Source organism: Canis lupus, chromosome 6 (assembly GCF_048164855.1).
Source record: "Canis lupus baileyi chromosome 6, mCanLup2.hap1, whole genome shotgun sequence".
In the NCBI taxonomy this organism is placed as follows: Eukaryota; Metazoa; Chordata; class Mammalia; order Carnivora; family Canidae; genus Canis; species Canis lupus.
Genome location: NC_132843.1, coordinates 38,684,614 through 38,708,654, shown reverse-complemented (window position 1 = coordinate 38,708,654; position 24,041 = coordinate 38,684,614). Strand labels below are relative to the sequence as shown.

The 24,041-nt window shown below is 55.7% G+C and overlaps 2 protein-coding genes across 12 annotated transcripts in view; one reads left to right on the top strand and one right to left on the bottom strand.

Annotated features, from left to right (window-relative positions):
- ADAR (adenosine deaminase RNA specific) overlaps window positions 1-11,139 on the top strand; it is a 38,789-nt gene extending 27,650 nt beyond the window's left edge. For 6 of the 10 annotated variants that reach the window (XM_072829583.1, XM_072829582.1, XM_072829585.1 and 3 more), the window contains 9 exons: window positions 4,201-4,426; window positions 4,658-4,829; window positions 5,112-5,205; window positions 5,648-5,770; window positions 6,022-6,155; window positions 7,635-7,817; window positions 8,103-8,215; window positions 8,482-8,609; window positions 8,705-11,139. In XM_072829583.1, coding sequence (XP_072685684.1) covers window positions 4,201-4,426; window positions 4,658-4,829; window positions 5,112-5,205; window positions 5,648-5,770; window positions 6,022-6,155; window positions 7,635-7,817; window positions 8,103-8,215; window positions 8,482-8,609; window positions 8,705-8,942 — 1,411 coding nt within the window. In that variant the 3' untranslated portion in view covers window positions 8,943-11,139. The remainder of the gene's footprint in view (window positions 1-4,200; window positions 4,427-4,657; window positions 4,830-5,111; window positions 5,206-5,647; window positions 5,771-6,021; window positions 6,156-7,634; window positions 7,818-8,102; window positions 8,216-8,481; window positions 8,610-8,704) is intronic. The other 4 variants (XM_072829584.1, XM_072829580.1, XM_072829581.1 and 1 more) reach the window with 1 other exon arrangement.
- Window positions 11,140-12,447: 1,308 nt separating this feature from the next.
- On the bottom strand, window positions 12,448-23,176 carry CHRNB2 (cholinergic receptor nicotinic beta 2 subunit). Of its 2 annotated transcripts, none has more exons than XM_072829587.1 (6): window positions 22,675-23,176; window positions 21,391-21,536; window positions 21,164-21,208; window positions 20,614-20,723; window positions 18,942-19,842; window positions 12,448-15,712 (listed from the first exon to the last, which is right to left on the bottom strand). In XM_072829587.1, the coding sequence occupies exons 1-6, from the start codon at window positions 22,736-22,738 to the stop codon at window positions 15,542-15,544; spliced, it is 1,437 nt and encodes a 478-aa protein (XP_072685688.1). In that variant the 5' UTR covers window positions 22,739-23,176; the 3' UTR covers window positions 12,448-15,541. The 2 variants fall into 2 exon arrangements, with proteins under 2 accessions (XP_072685688.1, XP_072685689.1); XM_072829588.1 differs by lacking the exon at window positions 22,675-23,176 and adding an exon at window positions 22,171-22,310.
- Between the last annotated feature and the right edge of the window lie 865 nt (window positions 23,177-24,041).

The window sequence follows — 24,041 nt, the reverse complement described above, 5'->3', positions numbered from 1 at the left end:
AAGTCAGTGGCAGAATTGATTTCTTTATTTTAGACCTGGAAGACCTGATTCCCAGATTCATATGGAAAGTCCATGTGGGAGAGTAGCCAGAAAGTTCTGATGGAGGGATGAGCTGCATGGTCTGTGGCGCATTGGCCGGTGGGCGGAAGCAGGGAGAGCTCAGCCTCATGGAGCCCCTCACAGCAGACATGGATGCAGACAGGGCTGTGGGCGGGGGCTGGGGAAGCTGCCTGCGGCATCTCAACAAAAGATGTCGTGTGGTGTGGTGTCTCCAGCTGCACGGGAGCGCCCGGCCAGCTCGGTTGGTGGAGCGTGTGACTCTCGATCTTGGTGTTATGGGTTCGAGCCCTATGTTGGGTGTAGAAATTGCTTAATAATAAAATCTTAAAAATATATACATAGAATCATAAAGTCTCTAGGTAAAAGCAGGGCTTTTAGTTTTAGAGTTTTGGAGCAGCAAAGCCTTTCCACTCAGGATATAAAGTCAGAAGGAAAAAGATGGAGGTGTGGCTGTCAGGAGACTTGGTGTGTCTAGAAAGAACCACCTGAGGATGAAACATTAGGGGCTCATTTCTTTCAGAAGGAGCTCTTTTCCAATTCAGTGGGAGAACCAAGTGTGCAAACTGTATGCTCTCAGGAAAGCTTGGAGATGTATTAACAGGGGAGGTGCTCAGCCTCACCCTGCAAGGGAGGCAACTGTCTGCAAGCTCACAGTGTCTGTGATGTCTCTCGTCCTGGCGCTTCGGCCGAGGGTGGTGAGGGTGCTGTCTGTAAGGGCACCTCTGGCCTCTGCCATCTGCAGGCCTGCTGGACCGGGCACCCACCTGGCATGGAGCAGCACGTGGCCCCGAGCCAGAGCCGTACGTGTGAGTGTATGCATGCGTGTGCCGCCGTCTGGGCCGCGGTGCTTAGAAGCAGCAGGCTGGGTGTGCACAGGGCGGTGAGCAGAGTCCTCTCTGCAGGGGTGGAAAGCAGCCACAGCATTTGCTTCAGGAAATGAGGGACATTCTCCTGACATGTTCTTCACTGTTTGAATTTTTACCTGTGTGGTAACAAACTGCTTGATTTTGAAAGGTCGTTGAAGGAGAGAAGCTCACAAAGTGGTCTTATTTTAAATTTGTCTTCATAGTAAAGGGATGTTACTCATTTCTTCATGTGTGTACGTTATCTGTTTCTGTTGACGTGAACTTCCATTCATGTCCTTGTGGCTTTTACTAACCTTGCATGTAAGAGCATCACCATGATGAGAAGGGCATCTCACACATGGACCCGAGGCACCAGGGAAGGCCCTTGTGCCCCTGCTGTGGGTGCGCAGGCTCCACGAGGCCTGCCCCCCCCCCCCCCCCGCCTGCCCTTGGCACTCAGTGGCCCTCCCAGGTCATCATCCTCACTCTGCATGCATGCGTGCTGTCCATCTCCTCTTTGCCTTCCGTGAAACCCTGCCAAGGACTTCCTGTGAGCCAGGTGGAGGGCATGGGGACTGCCCCTGAACATGGCAGATGTTCCCCCGGCCCTGCACCCCACACCCTGCAGCAGTGCCCAGGCACCTCAGGGCAGGGGCCGGGCACTGCCCCTGTGGCCACTGTCACTGGCCCACTGGCAGAACACACACACTCACCCGCTGGCTTCCCTTCTCTCTATCCTTCTTGGCAACCTGGACATCAGGACTTTGGCACATCCCTGCCAGAAAGCACGAGGTGTATAGTGTGGCCCCAGGCTCCCTTCCAGCTTTCTGGTGCTTCCCCTGGACCTGTCTGGTCTGACATGCCCCAAATAGAGCTCTTGGGCTCTTGGGTTTGTCCCTTTACCCTCTTTTCCCCTGGTCCTTCCCATCTCCACAGGTGACCTCACTATCCACCCAGTTGCTCAGGCCAAAAACCTAGGTGTGAATCATCATCTCTACCCCCTTCACATCCTGCAAGCAAACCAGCCTTGGGTTCTGTATGTTGGATGCATGGTTCTCCAGACCCTCCCCTCCTCTGTTCACTCAGAGAATGTTTATGGACTATGTTCCCTTTGGACAGGAGCCAGATTTGATTCAGTAAGGTCTCCTATGTTGCATGTTGAAAAGACCTCAAGTCAAGAATCCGCTTGGTGTGGCCTGACCTAGGAAGGACCTGGGGATGGCGAAGAGAAAGCCAGAGGTCGTGGGAAGGGGCTGGTTAACCCCAAAGCCTGTGGCGGGAGGCTGGGTGTCTATACTGGCCGCAGAAAGCCTTCCTGGGAACTTTTTTTTTTTTTTTTAATGGGGACTGTCTCTTGCTCCCCATCCCCACTGGCCCCCTTCAGCGTTTTCACTATTTTCATTACTAAATTCTCTTTCCCACTGTAAGAAAACCATGGTCGACCCTTTGCTCTCTTCAGATTCCCACCAAAACCCCCCTTCCTTACTCTAAACAATGACTCCCATCACACTTGAGAAATAGCAACGATGATATGACAGATACCTTATCTTTCCATGGTCAAACCCTCCTGCCTGCATCTGCACAGGTGTGAGGGACCCAGCCCTCTCCCCATGCCTTGTGCCCTCTTCCATGCACCACCTCCCTCCCTCACCCCTGCATGCCACAGCCATTCCCACGTATGATGGCCCCTGCGCCCCTCACCACCACACCTCTCCTCACCTTCTGTGTCTTTGCTTCTTGAGCTCACTGTCCCCCTCAGTCCAGGAAAAGGTTAACCTTGGGTTCCCTGCGGCTGCTGTAGAGCCCAGTACAGTTTGAAGGGTTCCAGCTCCATGACCACAACCTGTACCGTGTATAGTTCGGTACACATACAGGCACACCTCATTTTACTGCACTTTGCTTATCACAGCTTCACAGGCGCTGGGATCTTTTATGGATGGAAGGTTTGTGGCAAGTCTGCATTGAGCAGTCCAACAGCATTTGCTCACTCTGTGTCTCTGTGTCACATTGTGGTGATTCTCCCAATAATTTCCATTATTACAGTGAGTAATCTGATCAGTGATTACAACGTGCTAAAAGTGCAATTGATGGTTAGCCTTTTTTTTTTCTTAGCAATAAAGTTCTTTTGAATTAAGGAATATATATTGTTTTTTTAGAACTAAAGCTATTGCACACCTGAGAGACTCAGTGTAGTGTAAACATGACTTTTATGGGTACCCAGAAGCCAAAACATTTATTTGACTTGCTTTATTGTGATACTGGCTTTATTGCCATGGTCTGGAGCTGAGCCCACGAGGTCTCTGTGGGGAGCCTGCCTCTGTATATGTGTGTGTGTGTGTGTGTGTGTGTGTGTGTGTGTGTGTGTATCTTTGTGTGTAGAATTCATGTTCGTTTCAAACACCTGGAACAGGCATGAGGTTCCCTTGAGTCTCAGGCAAAAGTCCTGCCCAATTTGGCCCCCACTGCTTTCTGGCCTTTCTCATGCCACGTCCCTCTCCTTCATGGAGCCTCCTGCAGCCACCAGCCCCCACACACCTGCTGGCAGAGGAAGGTGCACAGGCACGCAGCCACATAGGATGAGCAGGGCATCGTGGGAAGCTTGGTGTGAACATGAAGGTTGATTCCTTTTACAGCCTGAGCCAGTGAATGTCGAAAATGAAGCCTCACATGCAGGTGGATTATCCAAAGTGGGCTTCCCCCCCCCCCCCAGCAGTTCAGGATGTGGTTGTACACTAGGATTCTGAGACCTTGGCTGGTGGAAAGCTGAGGTCCTTCTGTATAGCAGATCATGACCTTTCGACCACTCCACATTGCATCCTGTCGGGAAGTGAATAGGGAAAAGAATCTGGCACCTTCGGAGGTAGGGCAGTAGACAGCAGTGATTCGAGTCGGGAGAGAGCATCCCACTCCTTTCTGCTTAGGGTACAAAGAAAAGTCTGCACTTGGCATTATCTCTAAACCCCTCCTGGTACTTGAGAACCTCCTTTACAGTGTAGGCTTAGAGCCTCTGCTGGCTGGCGCCTCGTCCACGTTGAAGGGCACAATGATGTCACCCAGTTCTGGAGCCACCCTTGATTTGTCGCAGGTGACTTAATGGCGCTCAAAGTTTCCTTCTGAAATGTGTTGACGTTTGAGCAAAGTCATTTTAGAGAGAAATACTCAGTAGGTAAGAGAGCAGGTGGTATCTGATCTATCAGAGGTGTCAGGCACCGGTGCCCTGAGTCTGGGAAACTCTGCCTTAGAAACAGCTGTCGGGTCGGGTGCTTGTCTTTATCCCCTGCTTCTCATCCCAAAGGTTCGTTTACCAGGCAAAAGTTGGGGGTCGCTGGTTCCCAGCCGTCTGCGCACACAGCAAGAAGCAAGGCAAGCAGGAAGCAGCAGATGCGGCCCTCCGCGTCTTGATTGGGGAGAACGAGAAGGCAGAGCGCATGGGTTTCACAGAGGTAACCCCAGTGACAGGGGCCAGTCTCAGAAGAACTATGCTCCTCCTCTCCAGGTCCCCAGAAGCACAGCCAAAGACAGTTAAGACGTCTACTTTTGGTGCTATCTTTTTTTTGGGGTCCTGCTAACTCCTCTCTGGGTAGAGTTGGCTCTTAACTTGCTGTCCTGTGACATAGTCCTGGGCTTTCATTTGTGCCTCGGTGGTACGCAGAGCTGGGACAAGCACAGCGAGAGGGAAAGGCGGCTTGGCCGAGAGCTCTCGGCCCGCCGGGCCCCAGCGCAGCGGCCCTGACACAGCCTTGTGCCCACAGCTCCCCCTCACTGGCAGCACCTTCCACGACCAGATAGCCATGCTGAGCCACCGCTGCTTCAACGCCCTCACTAATAGCTTCCAGCCTTCCCTGCTGGGCCGCAAGATCCTGGCCGCCGTCATCATGAAGAAGGCCTCTGATGACCTGGGGGTGGTGGTCAGCCTGGGGACAGGTCAGTGAGGGCCTCCTGGAGGGCCATGAGGGTGCATCTGGGGCGCAGGAGGCCCACTCCGACCTCAGCCCCTAACCCCCAGGGTGCCTGGGCACAGGTCTGTGATCCCTGCAGGGGGGACAGAGCCCCTGGGATCCTGGGCACTCTCTGTGCTCAGCAGGGCATCTGCTTCTCCCTCCCCCATGCACACTCCCGTTCTCTCCCAAAGAAAAAAACAAAGAGCCTGCCCTGTTCAGCCTCTCTTCCCTTGGAAATATGACATTTGCTTTGCACGCCTTCCAGGGAACCGCTGTGTGAAGGGGGACTCTCTCAGCCTGAAGGGGGAGACTGTCAACGACTGCCACGCAGAGATCATCTCCCGGAGGGGCTTCATCAGGTGGGCAAGTGGGGCCCCACCAGAGACTTGGGCTGCCCCTGCCGTGGAACCCGCCATCTGCAGCCTCCCTCCTCCCTCCACCTCTGCTTCAGGCCCTTTCTCAAAAACCGCACAGTAACCTCCTGGTCCTCAGGGCTGTAGGGGTAAAGAGGCCATGCACTGGCCCATCTGCCTGGCCCTGTAGGTTACCTGGGGAGGCATCAGCCCCATGGGCCTGGAACCCCCTAGAGCCCCCAGGTTGGGCACTGGGATCCCTTTGGCTGCCAGAGCGAGGCACTCTTGGCAGACATGAACTGGTTGAGAGGCTGGCTTCACTGGACAAGGGGTCCCCAACACCTATCCCCCCATGAGAACCCGCAGACGGCCAGCACCTCTCGGGCTTCCTTTTTGGGGCCACATCCCTGAACTGGGGCTGTTGTCCTAGCCAGAGCTCCCCTCGTAGGTTTCTCTACAGTGAGCTGATGAAGTACAACCCCCAGACCGCAAAGGAGAGCATCTTTGAGCCTGCCAAGGGAGGAGAAAAGCTCCAAATAAAAAAGAGCGTCTCGTTCCATCTGTACATCAGGTCTGTATAGTCTGTGGCCGCCACGTGGGCCCTGCCAGGCTCCAGGGTTGGGTCTCCAAACACGCTCCTGGCCCAGAGCCATTCACAGGGCCACTCTCAGCTCTGTGATCGAGGTAATACCACTGGGTACAGCCCGCGGGAGGCTTCTGGAAAGGCCCCTCGTGTCCACCACACCTGGCTGTTCTCAAGCCCCTGGGAACTGGAGGGACCCACTCCACAGGTGAACTTTGACAGATGCCCCTATTCTATAGCACGGCCCCATGCGGGGATGGCGCCCTCTTTGACAAGTCCTGCAGTGACCGTGCTGTGGAGAGCACAGATTCCCGCCATTACCCTGTCTTTGAGAACCCCAAACAAGGCAAGCTTCGTACCAAGGTGGAGAACGGTGAGTGACACTCGCCCACCCTATTTCCCTCAGGAAGGCTCCACGGAGTCCCAGGCCCATCACAGGCATGTGGCATAGCTGCCAGGCTTTTGCTGTTGGGTGCTAGAGTTTAAGGATCTGTTTGCTGGGAGGGGGCTGACCCGGGGTTAGGGGTGGTATGTAGGAGGGCCAGGATTCTACGCTAAATCTGCTAGTCAAGGAGATCTCCGAGTCAGGGCATGGAGACACTCCCCTGGCGCTCAGGGCAGGAACCTGGCTGGAGACAGGTCGCTTTCCTATAGTTGATCTTTGTGGCGGGGGGGCGGGGGGGAAACCACTTGGGGGGTGGGCAGCAGGGATACAGGACCAAGCTGCAAGGAGTCATGGAGATGGGCACCAAGTGTATCGTTCCCTCTGATGTACTGGCTCCTCCTCCCCCCAGGCCAGGGAAGGGGGCTCCTCATGCCTGCCCCCCGTCCTCACCTTAGTTACCTCCTTGTCCAAAACCCACAGAGCTGCCCAGGACCCAGCAGCTTACTCTGGGGCGCGTCCCCAGGACCATGGAGATTAGGGCATGCTTATTCATAACAGTGAGAGTGGGAACCATCCCAGTGTCTATCCACGGGTGAACAAACAAAACAGTGTTCATGCACACGGTGCAGCCCTGAGAAAGCAGCCAGTCACTGAAGGTCACACATTCTGTGGCTATGTTTATACGAAACATCTGGGGCATAGAGACACTTTCTGCAGAGACAGAAAGTAGATTCGTGGTTGCCTGGGTCCTGGGCTGGAAGGGATTGATGGAGACGAGGACGCTTCTTTAGAGGGTGGTGAACGGTTCTAAACTGGACCATGGGGAGGGCCACATGCCCCGTGAATATACTACACACCATTTAACTGTGCACTTTACGTTGGTGAGTTGTATCTCAATAAAGCTATTTAAATAAATCAGTGCCCTATAGCAGTTTCCCACCACACTTCACACACAAGCCACACCCACTCATACACGCCATGGCTCAGGCCCACTGGCTGTTTGTCAGCATCCTGGACAACTGAACCTCTCGGTGCCTCAGGGCCTTGGCTTATGCTGTTCTCTGTGTCTGAAACCCTCTTACTCAGCCATTGCTTCTCCTTTGTCTTTGCTACCCTGGCAGTTCCACCCAGAAGCCCCCTGCCATCTGCACCATCACTCCCTCCCAGTCTTCTGGCACTGTTCAGAGTTCTCATGTCTGTATGGCTTTGCTGGCTTACCATTTCTCTGCCCCTTTCTGCTGCCTCGCCCCCACATATATCCCAGGAGCATGGGGATCTTCCAGTTTTGCTAGCTGTGGGCCACAGCACCGAGTCCAATGTCTGGTGCATAGTAGATGCTGAGGAATCTGAACAGTGGCTCAGTGAGCAGCCTTGGTCCCAGCATGAGGGCCATCAACCCCGCACTGGGGAGTGATCTGGCCCCAGCACCCCCAGCGTCCCTGTGGCTCTGACCAAGTCCCTCCACAGGAGAAGGCACGATTCCCGTGGAGTCCAGTGACATTGTGCCCACGTGGGACGGCATCCGGCTTGGGGAGAGGCTCCGCACCATGTCATGCAGCGACAAGATCCTTCGCTGGAATGTGCTGGGCCTTCAGGGGGCGCTGCTAACCCACTTCCTGCAGCCCGTGTATCTCAAGTCAGTCACTCTGGGTAAGGGCCCACCGCTGCCTGCCTGCCCAGTGACAGAGAGACTGCCGCAGGGTCTGGGCTTCCTTGCCACCGCCAACCCCCACCCCCTGCCCCCAGCCTGGAGCCCGATGTGTTGTGCCTGTGGCTTGAGTGGACACATGCCCTGTGCAGCCCCACCCACGAGGCCTGCCAATGAGGGTGCCACCTCTATCTCAACAGCACTCCCCGGCCCCCTCTCTGCCCCCCATACACCTCTCAGCAACACCCGGCGCAAACACAGGGGCACACACCTCCGTTTCCTCACAGGCTACCTGTTCAGCCAAGGACATCTGACTCGTGCCATCTGCTGCCGTGTGACGAGGGACGGAAGTGCCTTTGAGGATGGGTTGCGGCCCCCCTTCATTGTCAACCACCCCAAGGTGCTCCCTCCCTTTTCCCTTGACCTTCACTGTGGGCAGGGGAGGAATGTCATGGGTTTCCCGGGAGCTGGTCCTCTGTACTCTCGGACACCAGGGGCTTGCTTCTTAGGTTGCAGCATATTTGCATACAGTTAGGGTTCACCAAACAGCATCCCAGACCAGGAGAAAGACCCCCAGCTGCCCCCTCTGCCCCAGGGGCCCTGAGTCCCTGCGACAGGACTTCCCAGAAGGCCTCCATCTTCTCCCTCCCACCCCCGGACTCCTAGGTGGGCCGAGTCAGTGTGTACGACTCCAAGAGGCAGTCCGGGAAGACAAAGGAGACGAGCGTGAACTGGTGCCTGGCTGACGGCTACGACCTCGAGATCCTGGATGGGACCCGAGGCACCGTGGACGGGTGAGGCCCAATCCACCATGCCCCCCCTCACATGCCTCCCACAAACCCCCCCCTTCTCTGGACCCCAGGGACTCACCAGCGCCTCCGTCCCCCAGGCCACGGAACGAACTGTCACGTGTCTCCAAGAAGAACATTTTCCTCCTGTTCAAGAAGCTGTGCTCGTTCCGGTACCGCAGGGATCTTCTCAGACTCTCGTATGGCGAGGCCAAGAAAGCCGCCCGAGACTATGAGCTCGCCAAGAACTACTTCAAGAAGAGCCTCAAGGACATGGGTTACGGGAACTGGATCAGCAAGCCCCAGGAGGAGAAGAACTTTTACCTCTGCCCCGTGTGAGGGGGGCCGGGGCCGGGGGGCCACACAGCTGGGCCGTAGCTTCCTCATCTCTTCAGTCTCGGGGAGGGGAGGGGATCCTTGTCTTTTCCTTTTTTCTTTTTTTTTTATTTTTTAATTTTTTGGTGGGAGCAGGTTGATGACCCTGAGAACCACCAGCCCCCTGCCCTTTCTGTGGCAAGGGAGGCCCGTCTTCTCCTCCTGCCGCACAAGCACGAGGGCCTATGGCCCACCTCCCGCTCAGCCCCACTTTGGTGTCCACGTCCTCTGCCGTGTGTTTGCTGCACCAACTCTCACCCTCCAGGTCAGGCCCCCATCCGCCATCTGTGCTGAGTTCTGCAGGGCCAGAGGTTTCACTGGTGATTCTGCAGGCCCCTCCGTGTCCCCTCTGCCCTTTTGCAATTCTCTCATGATCACTAAGCTTCTCCTTTTCCTCCAAGATCATAAGAGGTGAACTTACAGAATTCGGTGAAATACACAAGGACAGGGTTGTAAAACTGCGGTTCATTAATTCCCAGGGCGGGCACGTCCCGAGTCTGCAGGTGATGTCCAGTAACCTTCGGGTCTTGCACTTTAGCCAGCGAGGAGGGCTGGGCTGCCGAGAGGGCCAGCAAGGCCTAGGGGTGGCCCCTGCCGTAGCAAACGCCCCATGGGGTGACACCGTCCGCCCCAGGGAGCACAGACATGCCTCACGACACCGCCAGCCCAGCTGTCCTCCAGAAGCATTCCTATGGATTTGTCAGGCCAGCAGGGCACAGATCCCAGTGCACAGCAAGGGTTCTTGCAGGGCAAGTCCTTGGCTCAGATAATCAGGACTTAGAATCAGGGCAGATCAATCATGTTGGGTCAGATCACTGTACCACCCAGTACCCTCATGACACTGCACCTGAGAAAGTTGACCAAGTCATAGGTAAATTAGGAGTTTTTAAAAATGTCATAAATGTTGATTCTTAACTGCTACAGATAATCTGTAATTGCACAGAATTTAAAGTCAGACCTAATTTTCCATTTATCAAGTGCTCCTGTTTGCCAGCTCGCTTCAGAAGGGCCAGCCATGGCCTGAGGTCTCCTGGCCTATCAGGGAATCTTTGTAGGATGGATGCTCAACAGCAGTTAAAACCCTGTGAGCTGGGACCCCACCTCCCCCTCCCCGTCCATACCTCAGGCTTGTGGTGACTCCCAGGGTCAGAGCCTACAGTGTCTCTGGAGGCTGGCTCGATCCTGCATCAGCTACACCCCACCTCCAGGGGTACCCCCCTCACTGCCTGACAGCACCCGGGCCTGTGCCCTCACATGATTTTCCCTCCGCCCCTACACCCCACAGACTACTGACAAGGCCACCCCGTCTGGCCCTCCTCTTCAGTGGTAGATACACCCACACTTTTGTTCTTGTGGCTACTATTTCCTCTGTGCTTTTGACCAAAAATTGACCAAAATTAAAAAAAAAAAACATTCAAGTTTTTTTAAAGTATACTAAAGATGTCTGTGGAACAGCCAAGTGTCTCAAGGAACTGGTAGGGAAACGGTGCCTACTTATGGGGCGGAGGGGCCTGGCCCCATCCTGCGTACCTGCTGGGGGCACATGAGGCCTGTCTTGCCCAACGTGGCTCGTCCCCCAGGCTCTTCAGACTGGAGGGTCTGGCCTGCTGACCCCACAGAATGTCCAGACCCTCCGCTCCATCTTGGGTGTTAGAATCTCCAGCAGAGCCCCACTCGGCCCAAGGTCAGATGAGACGCATCTGGTTTCTGCTGTAGGAAGGGGGCACAGCATCCTGTGCTCATGTGTGTGCTGGAGACGATCCCGCGTGCGGCCTGTGTCCCCGCGCCCCTCGGGGCACAGCTCCTGTCCACAGTGCTCACCTTTTTGTCAAATCTTTGTTTTTAGTAACCAGGACGCCCTTCTTCCTTTTTTAAAATGATCTTTGTAGTTGATTTGTCTGAACTGTGGCTATTGTGCATTCTCTGAATAATCACTTGTGAAAATTGTCGCTGCTCGAAGCTATTTCCTTTACTCTCGTTGAGCGACTGTTGGTTTGGGTCCTGGTGTGACTCCAAGAGCAGATTGGAAAGAGCCCAAGCACAGACTTGGTGCTACCGGGGCTGCAGTCAGGTTTACGATTCCGCTTTGATGTGTCCCCTGATAACCGTGACTAACAATATACATTCCTCATAAATAAAGAAAAATCTGAATTGTTAGAAAGTTTCCTGTCTTGGCTTCCCCGGGAAGGGAGAGTGGGGGCAAGGGGGCCATGATCCTGGGGTTTCTGGGGCTGGGCGTCCTTTCCTGACTGCCCCGGCCCCACACCCAGCGCCCCCACAGAGCCTTCAGGTTAACACCTTGTGCTCGGAGATGTGGGATGCAGGATTCCAGCCTGGGTGGGAAAACCACCTGTGACACAACATCTCAAGTCATGTGCATCACCCCTACTCTGTTGGGGCGTTTTTCTCCAGCCCAACCCCAAACAGTACTCCCGGCAGCAGCCATCCCGCCTGTAGGAACATGCATGTTTGGAACAAGTCTCTGGCCAGGCTGCCGTCTTAGGAGACCTGCCATGGCCTTCAGCTTGGGGAAGGCACCGGATCATATTCCCGCAGGGCGTCAGAGGGAATGTGCCCCTTTCCACGCGGTGACAGCCCAGAGGCTAGCACACTCATCCCTGACTTTTTAACACGCTGTCCTCCTAGAGGACACAGAGTCATGGTGAAGCCTCCTTCCCCATCCACTGCAGATGGGACAGTGGAGGCAGGAGGGCCAGTGATGTGTTTGGGGGCTTGTAAGGGGCCACAGCTGTGCATGGGTGTCATTCGTGATCTGCCGAGACCAGTGCTGAGTTGGCTGGATGGTTTCTGAGGACAGCAAAGGAGAATGCCTCCGGCGCCAGGATGTACCAGGGACCTCTTAGTGACTCCCGATCCCCTACCCCCCTACCCCCCTACCCCCCGGGGGTTCGAAGACACAGATAATTTCCTTTCTTCACACCTAACTTGAGCGCCAGACCTGTGTGTGTGGAGGGAAGGAGCCTATCCCCGCCACCAGCTCCGAGGGGCTGGAAGAGACAGGGCTGGGGCACAGGGCAGCCAGGGGTGGTCAGCTCACAGGTCTGCCCTCTGTTCCCATTGACCTGTGTTCCATCAGGGGCCACAGCTGAATGGTGCCTCCAGGTCGAGACCCAGGGCAGACCAGGGTCCTAGGGACCACGCAGCCTGCAACCTTGACCTCCCTGCACAGATGAGCTGCAAGGAGACCCCATGGATCCTGACTCCAGGCCCTTCTAGAGGAGCGTCCCCAGGAGCAGCCTCAGCTCTGCTGCCCCAGGTCCAGCCACGTGGCCATTTCTTCCCCAGCGACTAGAGTCCTTGTAAAGCACAAATCCCAGAAATCAAAGTGACTGCTCACCTTCAGGTTCTCGTACTTTCATGCCTCACAAGTCCAATTTCTCCAGCTCCCCTCACCCCCCGCTTTCCCACATCTGCCAACCCTGCCCCCAGATACAACAGAGACAAGACGTCTTTGGAAACAACTTTTCTTTGCGAGAATCTTGAGTTCCTAATGAATCTGGCCTGGCTAGACCAGTGCAAATATTCCAGAAGCACAGACAGGGGAGGCCAAGGCCGGGCAGGAAGCTCGGGGTCGGGAGGCACCTCAGCAACTCCTAGACCTGCAGTCCCTTAGGAGCCACAGGACATTCACCCTGGCCACTCGGGCCTGCTGGCCAAACACTGAAAGGTGCCACTGGCTCTCACTCTGGCCTGGGCACGTGATGGGCAACACCTGCTGGACCAAGGGACTGTGTGGCCATGCCTGAGAGCCGGAACCGAATCCTACATGCCCGTGGCTCTCCCCCAGCCTGCCGCGAGGCCCAGTGGTCCCTCCGCCTCTGAGTGAGGCTTCCATCAACAGGGGCCCCTTCCCTGCAGGCAAAGGCCCGGCGCTGGGAGGAGACAGGAGTCGTGCCCCCCAATTCCACCCAGAGCCTTCCCTGCCTCAGCCTCCCTACACGGACAGGCCTCCTCCACACAGAAGGCCAGCTGTGAGGCTTCCATGCCTCATTTGCTTTCAAGTCTTCAGTAACATAGTCTAGCTACTGCCATATGAGACACCTAGCCGCCAAGAAACCACTTTCCTACCGCAGCACCAGCGACCCGAAGCAGAGTCTGCCCAGGCCCTCTCCTCGGACAAAGTGGTTTTCAGATGGCCTGTGACCCTGCTGTCCAGCCTGCTTCCCCAGCCCAGTGTCTGCAGTGCCCTCTCCACACTGAGGGCACCCAGCCCTGGGCAGGGGTGGGGAGCCCCAGACAGCACCAAGGGAGGGACAAGGGACCACCCTCAATGTACCTTCCGGTGCTCCCAAGGCTCCAACTCCCATCCGTGCCCTCCTCTCCCCACTGCCGGCATGTCCCCACAGAGAGCTGCACCCAGACATGGAGGGGATGGCACTGCCCCAAGGGCCCTGCCCACTCAGCCCCGTCACAGGCGGCCTGTCTTTCCTCAGCAGGCTCGGCCACCCTCACGTCACCGCTGAGAACGAGCAGGGTCGGAGCCCAGTGCTTGTGCAAAGTGAGGCAGCCATCTCCTGGCCTCAGTTTCCTTATGTGTCAGATGCTCGTGGAGAGCTGGGTAAGCTGGGGCCTGAAGCCTCTCAAGCATTTCTGGTGACCTGCTTGGACCACAGCCATGCATGGGCAGTCCTAAAGCAGGGAGCTGGCAGAGTTGTTCATCGGGCCTCTGTGGCAGAGGCCTCCCCATGTGGTCCAGGATGAGGCCAGAAGCCCAGGACAGCTAGATGGGAGGCCTCGGGCTGGCACCCCACCCCTGGGGGGAGGGTTCCTCTCCAGTTGCTCTCCCTAGGAATTTGCAGGTGGTACAGGCACAATACAGGCAACTCCCAATTTGCTGCTCTAGAAAAGCAGACACAAAAGCACTGTCTGCACAGTGCCCAACACCCCTCAGAAGACATGGCATGAGCCCACCTGGGCAGCTGGGGAAAGGTGCTGAGGCACAGCATGCTCAGCTGCTGGCTTACCATCCATCCGGGACAGGACTAGGTCAGCCCAGGGGCCCCGAGCTCACCCGGGTTAGGAGGAGCCCAGGGCCAAGCTCAGCCCAGGGCTGGAATGGCGCTTTGCCAAAGGCACACTCCGGAGTGGCACAGCCATCAGACCCACCAAGCCGCCCTGCAATGTTTCTCCCTTGCCCGGCCCCCCCAGGTCCCCACCCTACTTCAGGGGACTCAGTTTGCACAAGGAAGAGAGAAACAGTTGGGTGAGCCCACTGCACACTTGTCACATCTCCGCCCTGTGCCAAGTACAGACAGCTTCTTCACGAACCTCCGTCCCTCTGTACAGCCAACTCACAAAGGGGGCGCTGCTGTCCCCATGTTAGAGATAAGGTCGCTGAGGCCAAGCAAGGCAGAGATGTGCTCCCAGCAGCTGAGAGAGCAGGTGTGAGCCAGGACTCAAATCCACACTGAGACTATCCTCCCTGTGGCCTATGCTGCGTATCCCCCCAGCCCGTCAGTGCTGCCTGCACTGCTGCTGCGCCTACAGAACCTGTGTCTGGCCGGGATCCCAAAGAGAGCATGATCTGCAGTGGCCAGCCCTTTGGCTGCACTGGGCACGCTGACCCTTCTGTGACCGGCCACCTGCTGGCCTGGCAATGAGGACCAGCGGGACCCCAAATCAGACCCAGTCACGGGTCAGGGGTGGGGGCAGAAGGCCCATAGGAGGTCTGTTTCCTAGGCTAAGAAGCCAGGTGGTCCCCAGCTAGTCGCTGGGAGCAGGGTCAAGACACAGCCTCCTAAGCCCACAGGACAGAAGCAGAGGCCGTGCTTCCTGAGGAGCCAATGACAGCAAGGAGGTTCTGCTTCACCCCGGCTGGTGGGGAGGGTGGGCAGCGCCGCAGGCAGAAAGGCTGGGGCTCCTTAGAGCTAACAGCATTACTTGACTGACCCCTGCCACCCGGGCAGTTCCTGCAGGGAGGGACAGCCGTGAGTTCGCATGTTGTGCAGAGTTGCAAGGACCTGGGTGGGCTCTGCGCAGGTCACCGGAAGACATGGAACCAGGGGCTCCTTTGCTGCCCAGCCCGGTTTGAGCAAGAAAGGAAGTGGGGAGACATGCAGGGACAGGGTGCAGGGCCGGGGGCTAGGCTCCAGAGCCCATGGAAGCAAGGGGCTGAGGGGCCTTGGAGGCCCCCTACGGGTCTGACCACAGCCCAGAGGCCAAGTCCTTAGGAAGGGGCCGAGTCGAGTCCCACAGGGCCCTCCTCCTGCTCATCCCTCAGAGCTACTATGACGTCAGCCCACCACATGCTGTCAGTTCGGCACCGCATCAGAGGCCCTGGGGCTGTGTCCCCTTCATGCTTTCCTGGGGTGGGATGCCCCACATCCACACCCTCAGCCTCCATGCCTGACCAGCAGCACCAGTGTGGGGCTGGGGCAGGGCAGCAGCCGGTTGGGCCTGGGGGTGCGCTGGGAGGGGCTCAGGTGGCGGGAAGGCTGGATTGGGGGCAGCACACCCCGCCACCTGTAGCCTCCCTGTCCCTCCTCTCCCCAAACTACTGTCAACGGAGAACGGGGTGGAGGAGCTGAGAGCTGGGGAGGGCCTCACTTGGCGCTGGGGGCCGAGTGGTCCGTATGCAGGAAGGTGGCAGCGGAATAGTTCTGGAACAGAGGTTGCAGGAACATGCCGATAGTGCCAAACACACAGACGAAGACAAAGATCCAAAGGAACAGGCGGTCGATCACCATGGCGACATACTTCCAGTCCTCACTCACCTGCACAGATGAGACAAGGGAGGCCGGGTTATGAATCACACGGTGCAGGAGAGGAGTGTGGATGGGAAATCGCAGGTCTCACCACACACACACTCCTCCCTGCTCTGCGACCCTCCATGACCCCAGAGCGCAGCTCCAAACTTACCTGCTGAAAAGCCTCTAGCAGCCCCACCACCTCCCGGGGTCATCCAAACTCCCAAATTTGGGTTCAAGACCCACCCACAATAAATCTGAGCCTCCACATGTGCTGTCCTCTCCCGCCCGAGACCCCAAACTCACCACAGCTCGGTGCACGCTCTCACATTGCTGTGCCTTTCTGTCTACCATTCCAGCCTTCCTTTCCTCTGCCTGGTAAACTCCTACACATCCTCTACAGCCCAAACTAAACGTTACCTCTTCTATGAAGTGATCTTTGCTGACACTCTCTGCACTCTCTCAGCAGTGTGGACATGTCTTGATCACAGTACGGCCTCCACAGCCCACCCCAGCCAGCGTTGAGCTCCTAAATGACAGAGACCCTACCAGATGCATTCTGTAATCCCAGCACCTGCAACAGAGTGCTGGTACCTGGGTGTCCCTGCAGGCCTCCCTCCTTACGTGACTACCTGGGAGCCCTGTCCAATGGTGCCACCTCCACACACAGGCAACCCCAGTGTGAGGACTGGTCCCTGGAAAGAGGACATCTAGGTCGGACAGCTGTCACAGGGCCTGCTTCCAGGGCCGGCCTCCCCTCAGAGCTCCTTCACTCAGCCCGAGTCAGGGCCTTGGCACACATCCCCCTGGGGGTCTGAGAAGGAGGCCGTTGTGTCCGTTGACCTGGTCAACCACTGAGTAACAGGCTTGTCCATGCCATGCTGGTTACTGCTGTGGCTTACTGTCCACCAAGGGAAGGGGGCCCAAATAAAATAATCACATGCTAGTGGGTGCTTCTAAGGAAAGTCGGGGCTGAGACACTTGGAGGGGTGTAGCCTGGGATGGCCTCTTTGAGGAAGTGACACCTGAGGTCACATCTGAAAAGCAAGAAGGAGCCAGCTGTGGCAGGAACAAAGTGGAGAAAGAGACAAGCAGGCAAACCCAAACTGAGGGCCCTTCGGCCAGCCTGCATCCCTCAAAATGTTGATGCCATGAAAACCAAAGCTGAGAAACTGTTGCAGATCGAAGGAAAAGAAAGACAGAACAGCTAAATGCAACTTGAGAACCTGATCAGGATGGGAGAGCGCTCCAAAAGACATTGCTGAGAAAGCTAGAAAACTTTTTTTTTTTTTAAGATCTATTTATTTGTGGGTTTTTAAAAAGATTTTATTTATTTATTCATGAGAGACACAGAGCGAGAGGCAGACACATAGGCAGAGGGAGAAACAGGCTCCTCACAGGGATCCTCAAACTGGGATCACTCACAGGGATCCCCTCACTCGATCCCCAAACTGTGATCACACTCTGACCCAAAGGCAGACGCTCAACCGCTGAGCCACCCAGGCTTCTCTATTTATTTGTGAGAGAGAGAGAGAGAGAGAATGCACAGATGGGGGGGTTGGGGAGGGGGCAGAGGAACAGAGAATCTCAAGTGGATGCCACACTGAGCGCAGAGTCAGACACAGGACCCCATCACAACCCTTGAGTTTATGACCTGAGCTGAAGCCAAAAGTTGGACACTTAACCAAGTGAGCCACCCAGGAGCCCCAAGACCTGGAAATTTTTTTTTTACGATGAAATAAATAAATAAATAAATAAATAAATAAATAAATAAATAAAATTAAAAATAAAAAGATTTTTTTATTTATTCATGAGAGACATAGAAAGAGAGGCAGAGACACAGGCAGAGGGAGAAGCAGGCTCCTCACAAGGAGCCCAATGTGGAACTGGATCCCGGGAATCCAGGATCATGCCTTGAATCAAAGGCAGACACTCAACCGCTGAGCCACCCAAGTATCCCCTGAAAACTTTTAATATGGATTCTGTATCAGTTAAAGATATTATATGGATGTTGATTTTCCTGAATTTGATCATTGATCCTAGTTATGCAAGACAACATCCCTATTGTCAGGACAGAGTGAAGTATTCAGGATAAATGGTCACAATGTCTGCAACTTTCTCTCAAACAGGAGAGCAAATGTTAATAGCAATAATAATACTTTTCATTCAAAAGATTTGGGAGGGGAGAGAAAGAGAATAGGGGGAGAGGCAAAGGGGGAGGGAAAGAATCTCAAGTAGACTCCTCACTGAGCACAGAGCCAGATGCGGGGCTCAATCCCAGGACTTTGAGATCATGACCTGAGCCAAAATCAAAAGTCGGATGCTTACCTGACTGAGCCACCCAGGCGCCCCAGTAATAATATTTTTTAAAAGGAAAAGAAGAAGGGCATTCCAGGCAGAAAATCCTGAGCCAGGGCAGAGAAGGCACAAGATTTGAGAAGGAGATATTGTCTATTTGGATGGAAGAGAATAAAGCTGATTCAGGAAGACCAGCAAGAGATTCTGCATGGTCCAGCAAGAGCTGGTGGAGGCCTAGGGCCAGGGGAGTACCCTGGAGATGGATGAGGAAGGAAACACCTGAGAAGTATTGTGGACATTGTGCTCACAGGACAGGCCTTCGGCTGATGTGCACGGAGGAGACGGTTAGAGAGAGGAGTCAAGAATCACTCCAGGCTTTCAGTCTGAACTGCTGGGTGGACGATGATGCCATTTACTAAAAGATAGGGAGACTGCAGGAGAAGCCGGATGGTGGCGGGATGTGGATGGAGCACCACACCCAGCTAAGTCTGAGGCCTTACGCCCAGCTCTGTGCTCCTGTCTCCGGGGCCTGGCCTGCCCTCTGCCCATCAGGAAAGCTCCCCTCTTGGAAGAAAAGAGCCGGGTGTGCACACAGCGGGGGATGCTCTGGGAAGCCCCAGCCTTCACCTACCCCTCCTCCAAACCGGGGCCCAAGAGGAAGGAAAGAGGTGTGGACTTGGGCCCCTGCCCCCCACCTCACAGAACCCCTTCACCTCCCACCTTTGACCTCCAATTCTGTCGCCATGAGGCGCAGAGGGACTCCTCCGGGCACCAGCTCGAACTCGGGGGACCAGAGGGCCTCGGGTCTCTGGGGGGTCATGACTTCCCCCGTGTCCCCCTACCCTATCCCCACCGGCACGTCCCGCCCCGGCCTGTCGGACTCCTACTGACGCTACTCCCCGCGCCGCCGCCTCCTGGAAGCCCACCGATGTTAGCCCCGCGCAGCCGCGCCACTCACGCTCTGGTCGTCATCCTCGTTGCGCACGTGGTCCGCGATGAAGCGCACGCCATCCACCGCCGAGCGGAGGCCACAGCCATCTGTCCCCACCCCGCCGCGCGCAGACCCGGAGTACGACTCCCCCGGGGCTTCTCGGAAGAGGAGGGCGCCAGCCTCGCGCTCCCGCTGCCGCCGCCTTAGACGCAAGCGCTGGCGGGCGCAACGGTGGCGCGGCTGCTGCATAAAGAGCAGCGTGGGCAGCTTCTCCAGGAAGACCACCTTGACCCAGGGCGCCATGGTGTGCGTGGTGGGCGAGCGGTGGTGCACGTTGAGCACGCAGACGCTGGTGACGATGGAGAAGGTGACCAGCACCATGGTAAACATGAGGTACTTGCCAACGAGCGGCACGTCTAGGGACGTGGGCGGCACGATCTTGGAGATGAGCAGCAGGAAGACGGTGAGCGCCAGCAGCACAGAGATGCACAGTGTCATCTTCTCGCCACAGTCAGATGGCAGGTAGAAGACCAGAATGGCCAGCGAGGTGATGAGCACGCAGGGGATGATGAGGTTGATGGTGTAGAAGAGTGGCTTGCGCCTGATGATGAAGTCGTACGTGATGTCCACGTAGGTGGAGTCGTCTGGGTTCTCGTTGCGCCTGCCGGGCAGCGCCACGATGTCCCACTCGCCACTGGGGGTGAAGTCGTCCAGGCTGGCCACGTCACTCTTGAGCACCAGGTCGATCTCTGTCCGATCATAGGTCCACGAGCGGAACTTCATGGTGCAGTTCTGTTGGTCAAAAGGGAAGTGCTTGACTTCGATCTTGCATGCGCTCTTGTAGATGGCTGGCGGCAGCCAAAAGATGCTGCCATCATAGGAGACCACGGCATTGGAATAGAAGGACACCTCGTACATGCCGTCAGCACTGTCAAGAGATGAGCACGGTAAGCCGGGCTCAAGCACTCCTGCACCCCAGCCATCAACTCCCCCCTGAGCAGGAAGAGAGGAAAGCCAAGGGAGATAGGAGTGGGAAACCCTCTGGGCAGGAAACCCAGGTATGAGGGTAACCATCTGGGGCATCCAGAGGTGGGGCAGGAGCTGAGCAAGAAGAGGATATGGGTGAGTTGGTGGCCAGGAGGCCCCTGAGGCCTTTTGGAGGCAGAAGAGGGTGGTTGAGGGGGCTGTCTGCTACTTGTTGTGCATTGTGCCAGCTGGTTGCTCCACGCGAGTTTGGAGAAGTTGGGGGAGCCATGGGGGCCAGAGTAAGGAGCACCAAGCTATGAGGGGGACAGAGGTGAGTGGGAGAGGAGATGCACCCCTCTAGTGATTTGGGATCTCAGAGGTAAGTGGGATTATTGCAGGAAAGAGAAACTGGTTCTTTGACCCTGGACAATCCTCTAGGAAAGCCTATTCTTGAGTCAGTATAGACACTGGGGCGATCTTTATTTATCTTTATTTATATCCCACTGCAGCTCCACCGTGGGACTCATGTTGGCTGGGAGGGACCTGGCTATGACCCAAATTACCTTGTAGTCATCCAAGTTCTCCACATTACACTTCACCAGTCTGGTTCTGTGCCAGTGACAAGTCCCTTCTGTCCTGCAGCATGAGCTAATTTACATTCCTTAAGACCCCTTCCCTCCCAGAGCATTCTTGTGGTGTCCTCCAGCCTTCTCATTGCTCCAAGGCCACCTACTTGTTGTATAGGACCACGTCTGGGAGCCAGATGTGTTTGGAAGGGAGCCGAACTTTCTTCATGTTGTCAAACTCCTCAGGCTTCCAAGTAAGGCGATAGTCCTCCCATTCCTGGGACAGGGAGAGAGGGAGCATTACCAGCCCATGCCTTTGGTGAGGCTCAAGGTCAAGGACAAGGGCGGGGGGGCAGTCTGGCTTGAGGAGGTTTTCAAAATCCATCCCCTCCCCACAGTGACTTCTCTGTTCAGCAGATGTGGCTCATAAAACATTTTCTCACTTAATTTGCACATCTAAGCCAAGATATTAGAATCTACATTTTACAAATAGGAAAATGAATCTTATAGAATTTAACATATTCAAAGTCAAAGAGCTGGTGAGTGGAAGAACCAAGTTTCAGATCCAGTTATTTAGCATTCCAACAAATCTATACCTTTCTGCCTTTTTTGAGGAGATTAAAAGAAGGAAAAGCACATACAAAAGAGAGAGAGAGAGAGAGAGAGAGAGAGGAAAGAGGAGACCAGGGATGTGGACTGGGCAGGAAAAGCACTAACCTGGGTCAACCAGACATTGGTGGTCATGATCTGCTCCCGCTCATGCTGCAGGGAAGAAGAGAAGCTGCCAAGAAGGCCCCCCAGCCTGCAGGCTCACCACAACCACCCATGGCCCTTCCCATAGCTCCCCAAGCCTTGGGAACTCCAGAGGAATAAGCACACATGTGAATCCATTCTGGCTGTTCTGACTTCCATAGCTGGGCAAAGAGTTTGGGACCCCCACTCACCACACTAATGAGCTGGGCCAGGGACACCATGAGCTGTACCGTCACCAGCTCAGAGCCATTGGTGGCCGGGCGAATGAGCTTGTTGTACCGGGAAGGATCCAGGAGATGCTCCACTAGCCGCTCCTCTGTGTCAGTGCCCCAGACTCCTGGGCGGGGGGGGGGGGGGGGTTGGCAGGAAGGAAGGAAGTAGGCAAGGAGGGCCCACCTAGCATCCCACTCTCTCTAGACCAGTGGGGCAACCAGGCCAAAACAGGAGCTTCCCACCACTCCATCCCTAAGGGTACAGCAAAATGCTTATGTTATCCCATGGGGTCCCTCATAGAGAAGCACTTCTCTGAGTTCACTGGCTGGGGACACCACACAGATGTCTCCAGACTAAAAACCCAGTCTTCTAGGTTAGTGGAAACCTGCTCTTCCTGCAAGATCTCAGACCGTGGCTTCAAAAAACATGAGATTTCATGTTTTCATGGCTTCTCCTAAAAGATCTCTCCAATTCAAGGAGGGTTTTAGGTGGTGGTGAAAGGGAACAGCTCCTTATGTTCCACAACCTTTCTCCACAGTCCAGGTCCATCTGTGTATACAAGGAACATGAGGTGCCTCCACATGTGACTTTCGGTTTTGACCCCGTCCCATCCCCACCTTCAAAGACACTGGTTTGGGGTGGATGGCTGGGCTGCCTGTGCTGTGTGTCAGTCCCCAATTCCACACACACGGGAGCCCACCTCCCATGAGATGGCATGCAGGTGTGGAAAGCTTGTTTAGTTGTACAATCACTTTTACCTGCCCCTGCATAGACTGTCCTGCAACTCTGCACAAATGTACCCCACTCCCTCAGAGCTCCAGCCTGGCCCTCAGAGCTCCAGCCTGGCAGAGCGTCTTCCCTTGGAAGTCTTGTATCCCACCCTACAAGAGAGTCGAGAAGTCACTCAGTCCCCTTCCTGTCTGGTCCCTGTGGAGTGGTCAGACTTAGGAGCCCAATGTGGGGCACAGGAAATGATGGAGCGCTAAGGGAAGGTGCCCATCCAGGTAGAGTTCTGGAGATAATGTTTCACGAGAAGTCAAATGGCATCTCAACCACAGAGTGTGCCCTCCTGCTACCCCAGAAAGCCTGGGGAGACCCCCCCCCTCCTCCCTGCCGGTGCCCCTGCCATCCCCACCATTGCCCAGATCTCCCTCGATTCCTTGCGTCGCCTACTCCTGCGAGAACGTCATCATTCCAGCTCGGTCTTCCTGGCGCCCCCCACCTCTGGGGATCCCCCTTCCCGCTAGAACCGTGGTCCTTACCTGCGTGCAGCCCGAGGAGGCCAAAGCCCAGCAGCAGCGCTGCGGGCCCGGAGCGCGTTGCCATGCCGCGGGCGGGGCGCTGTCCGCGGTGCTGAAGCCGCGCCCGCGCCGCCAGAGGGGCCCTGCGCGGGGCCGCGGGGCGTCGGGGGTCCGGGGCTACGGGGCTGCGGTCGTCCGGGGCTATGGGGCTGCGGGAGAGACCAGGCTTCTTGCTAGCACCGGCCTGAGCAGACGGAGGCTTTTCCGGCTGCTCTTGCAGGGAACACAACTCGGACGGTGATGGGGAGGAGTCTCCGCCCCGGAGGCGGAAGCGCCAGAGCCCAGAAAAAAAGGGGCGTCCCTGGGTGGGACGTTCTGCTGCTCAGCCAGCTCACCGGATGGGGGAGTGCTGGAGCCTGCAGTGGGGGCAGGGACCGGGAGGACTCTGAGAAGGGCGGGAAGCAGCAGCGCGGGGAAGACCAATAGGTCAGGACCCGGCGGGGAGTCAGGAGGAATTTCTGGGGCTCCCGCCTTCCTTCTTTGCTCTTACTAATCCAAATGATACTGATTCTCTGGGAGACTCAGGATGCAGCTGAGAAAATGCATTGTAGGCCCTTCCAGAAAGAGACAGGGGCCGTGGGTTTGCTATTTTTAAAAAGCAAACAACTTCAGAGTCTGGAAACAATCAGTCATCTGTCCCCTTCTCTGCGTCCGAAAACTCCCTCAAAGGCCAAGCTTCCTGCCCTCCCCCAGGGGCCTGAAAAGAAAGCAACTTTCACGATTAGGGTAAGTGGCCCTTACTCCCTTTCACTGCAGGGTTTGGCTTCTGTGTTACAAAGGGGATCCAAGGACCATTTTCACAGAGGCCGACCTAAGAATGAAGCTAATTCAAAGAAGAGCAAACGTGAGACAGAGGATTCACAACCCAATGACATCTTTGACCAGAAAAGCCCTGCACTTTCAGCTTCTGAGTCAATCAAGTCTTCCCTTTTCTCTTAGGTGGATTTTTGTCACTTGCAACTAAAAGATTCCTGACTAAAGCAGCCTTATCATACGTCCAGGCTCTTTTTCCATCTCTGCCTCCTTCTTCAACCTGGTCTGGACCACTATACCCAGCTCCACACCCCACTGCTGGTGAGGTCTCTAAGACTCTGAACACTCTCTAAGACTATGAACGCTCTCCACCCCACATCTGTCCCATCCTCCACACTTCAGGGCCTTTTAAACATGTAGTTCCCTTGGCTATTTTATCACATTTCCCCTCAGCCGCCTTTTTTTTTTTTTTTTAAGATTTTGTTTATTTATTCATGAGAGACAGAGAGAGAGAGGTAGAGACACAGCCAGAGGGAGAAGCAGGCTCCATGCAGGAGCCCAATGTAGGGCTTGAT

Excerpts from the sequence above, each read along its gene's own strand:
- CHRNB2 (XM_072829587.1), bottom strand. The coding sequence starts at position 22,738 with ATGGCAACGCGCTCCGGGCCCGCAGCGCTGCTGCTGGGCTTTGGCCTC. Across the intron at positions 21,209-21,390 it reads TGGCCCAGCTCATTAGTGTG|CATGAGCGGGAGCAGATCAT; the intron begins GTGAGTGGGGGT and ends TCTTCCCTGCAG. Across the intron at positions 20,724-21,163 it reads CCAATGTCTGGTTGACCCAG|GAATGGGAGGACTATCGCCT; the intron begins GTTAGTGCTTTT and ends TCCCTGTCCCAG.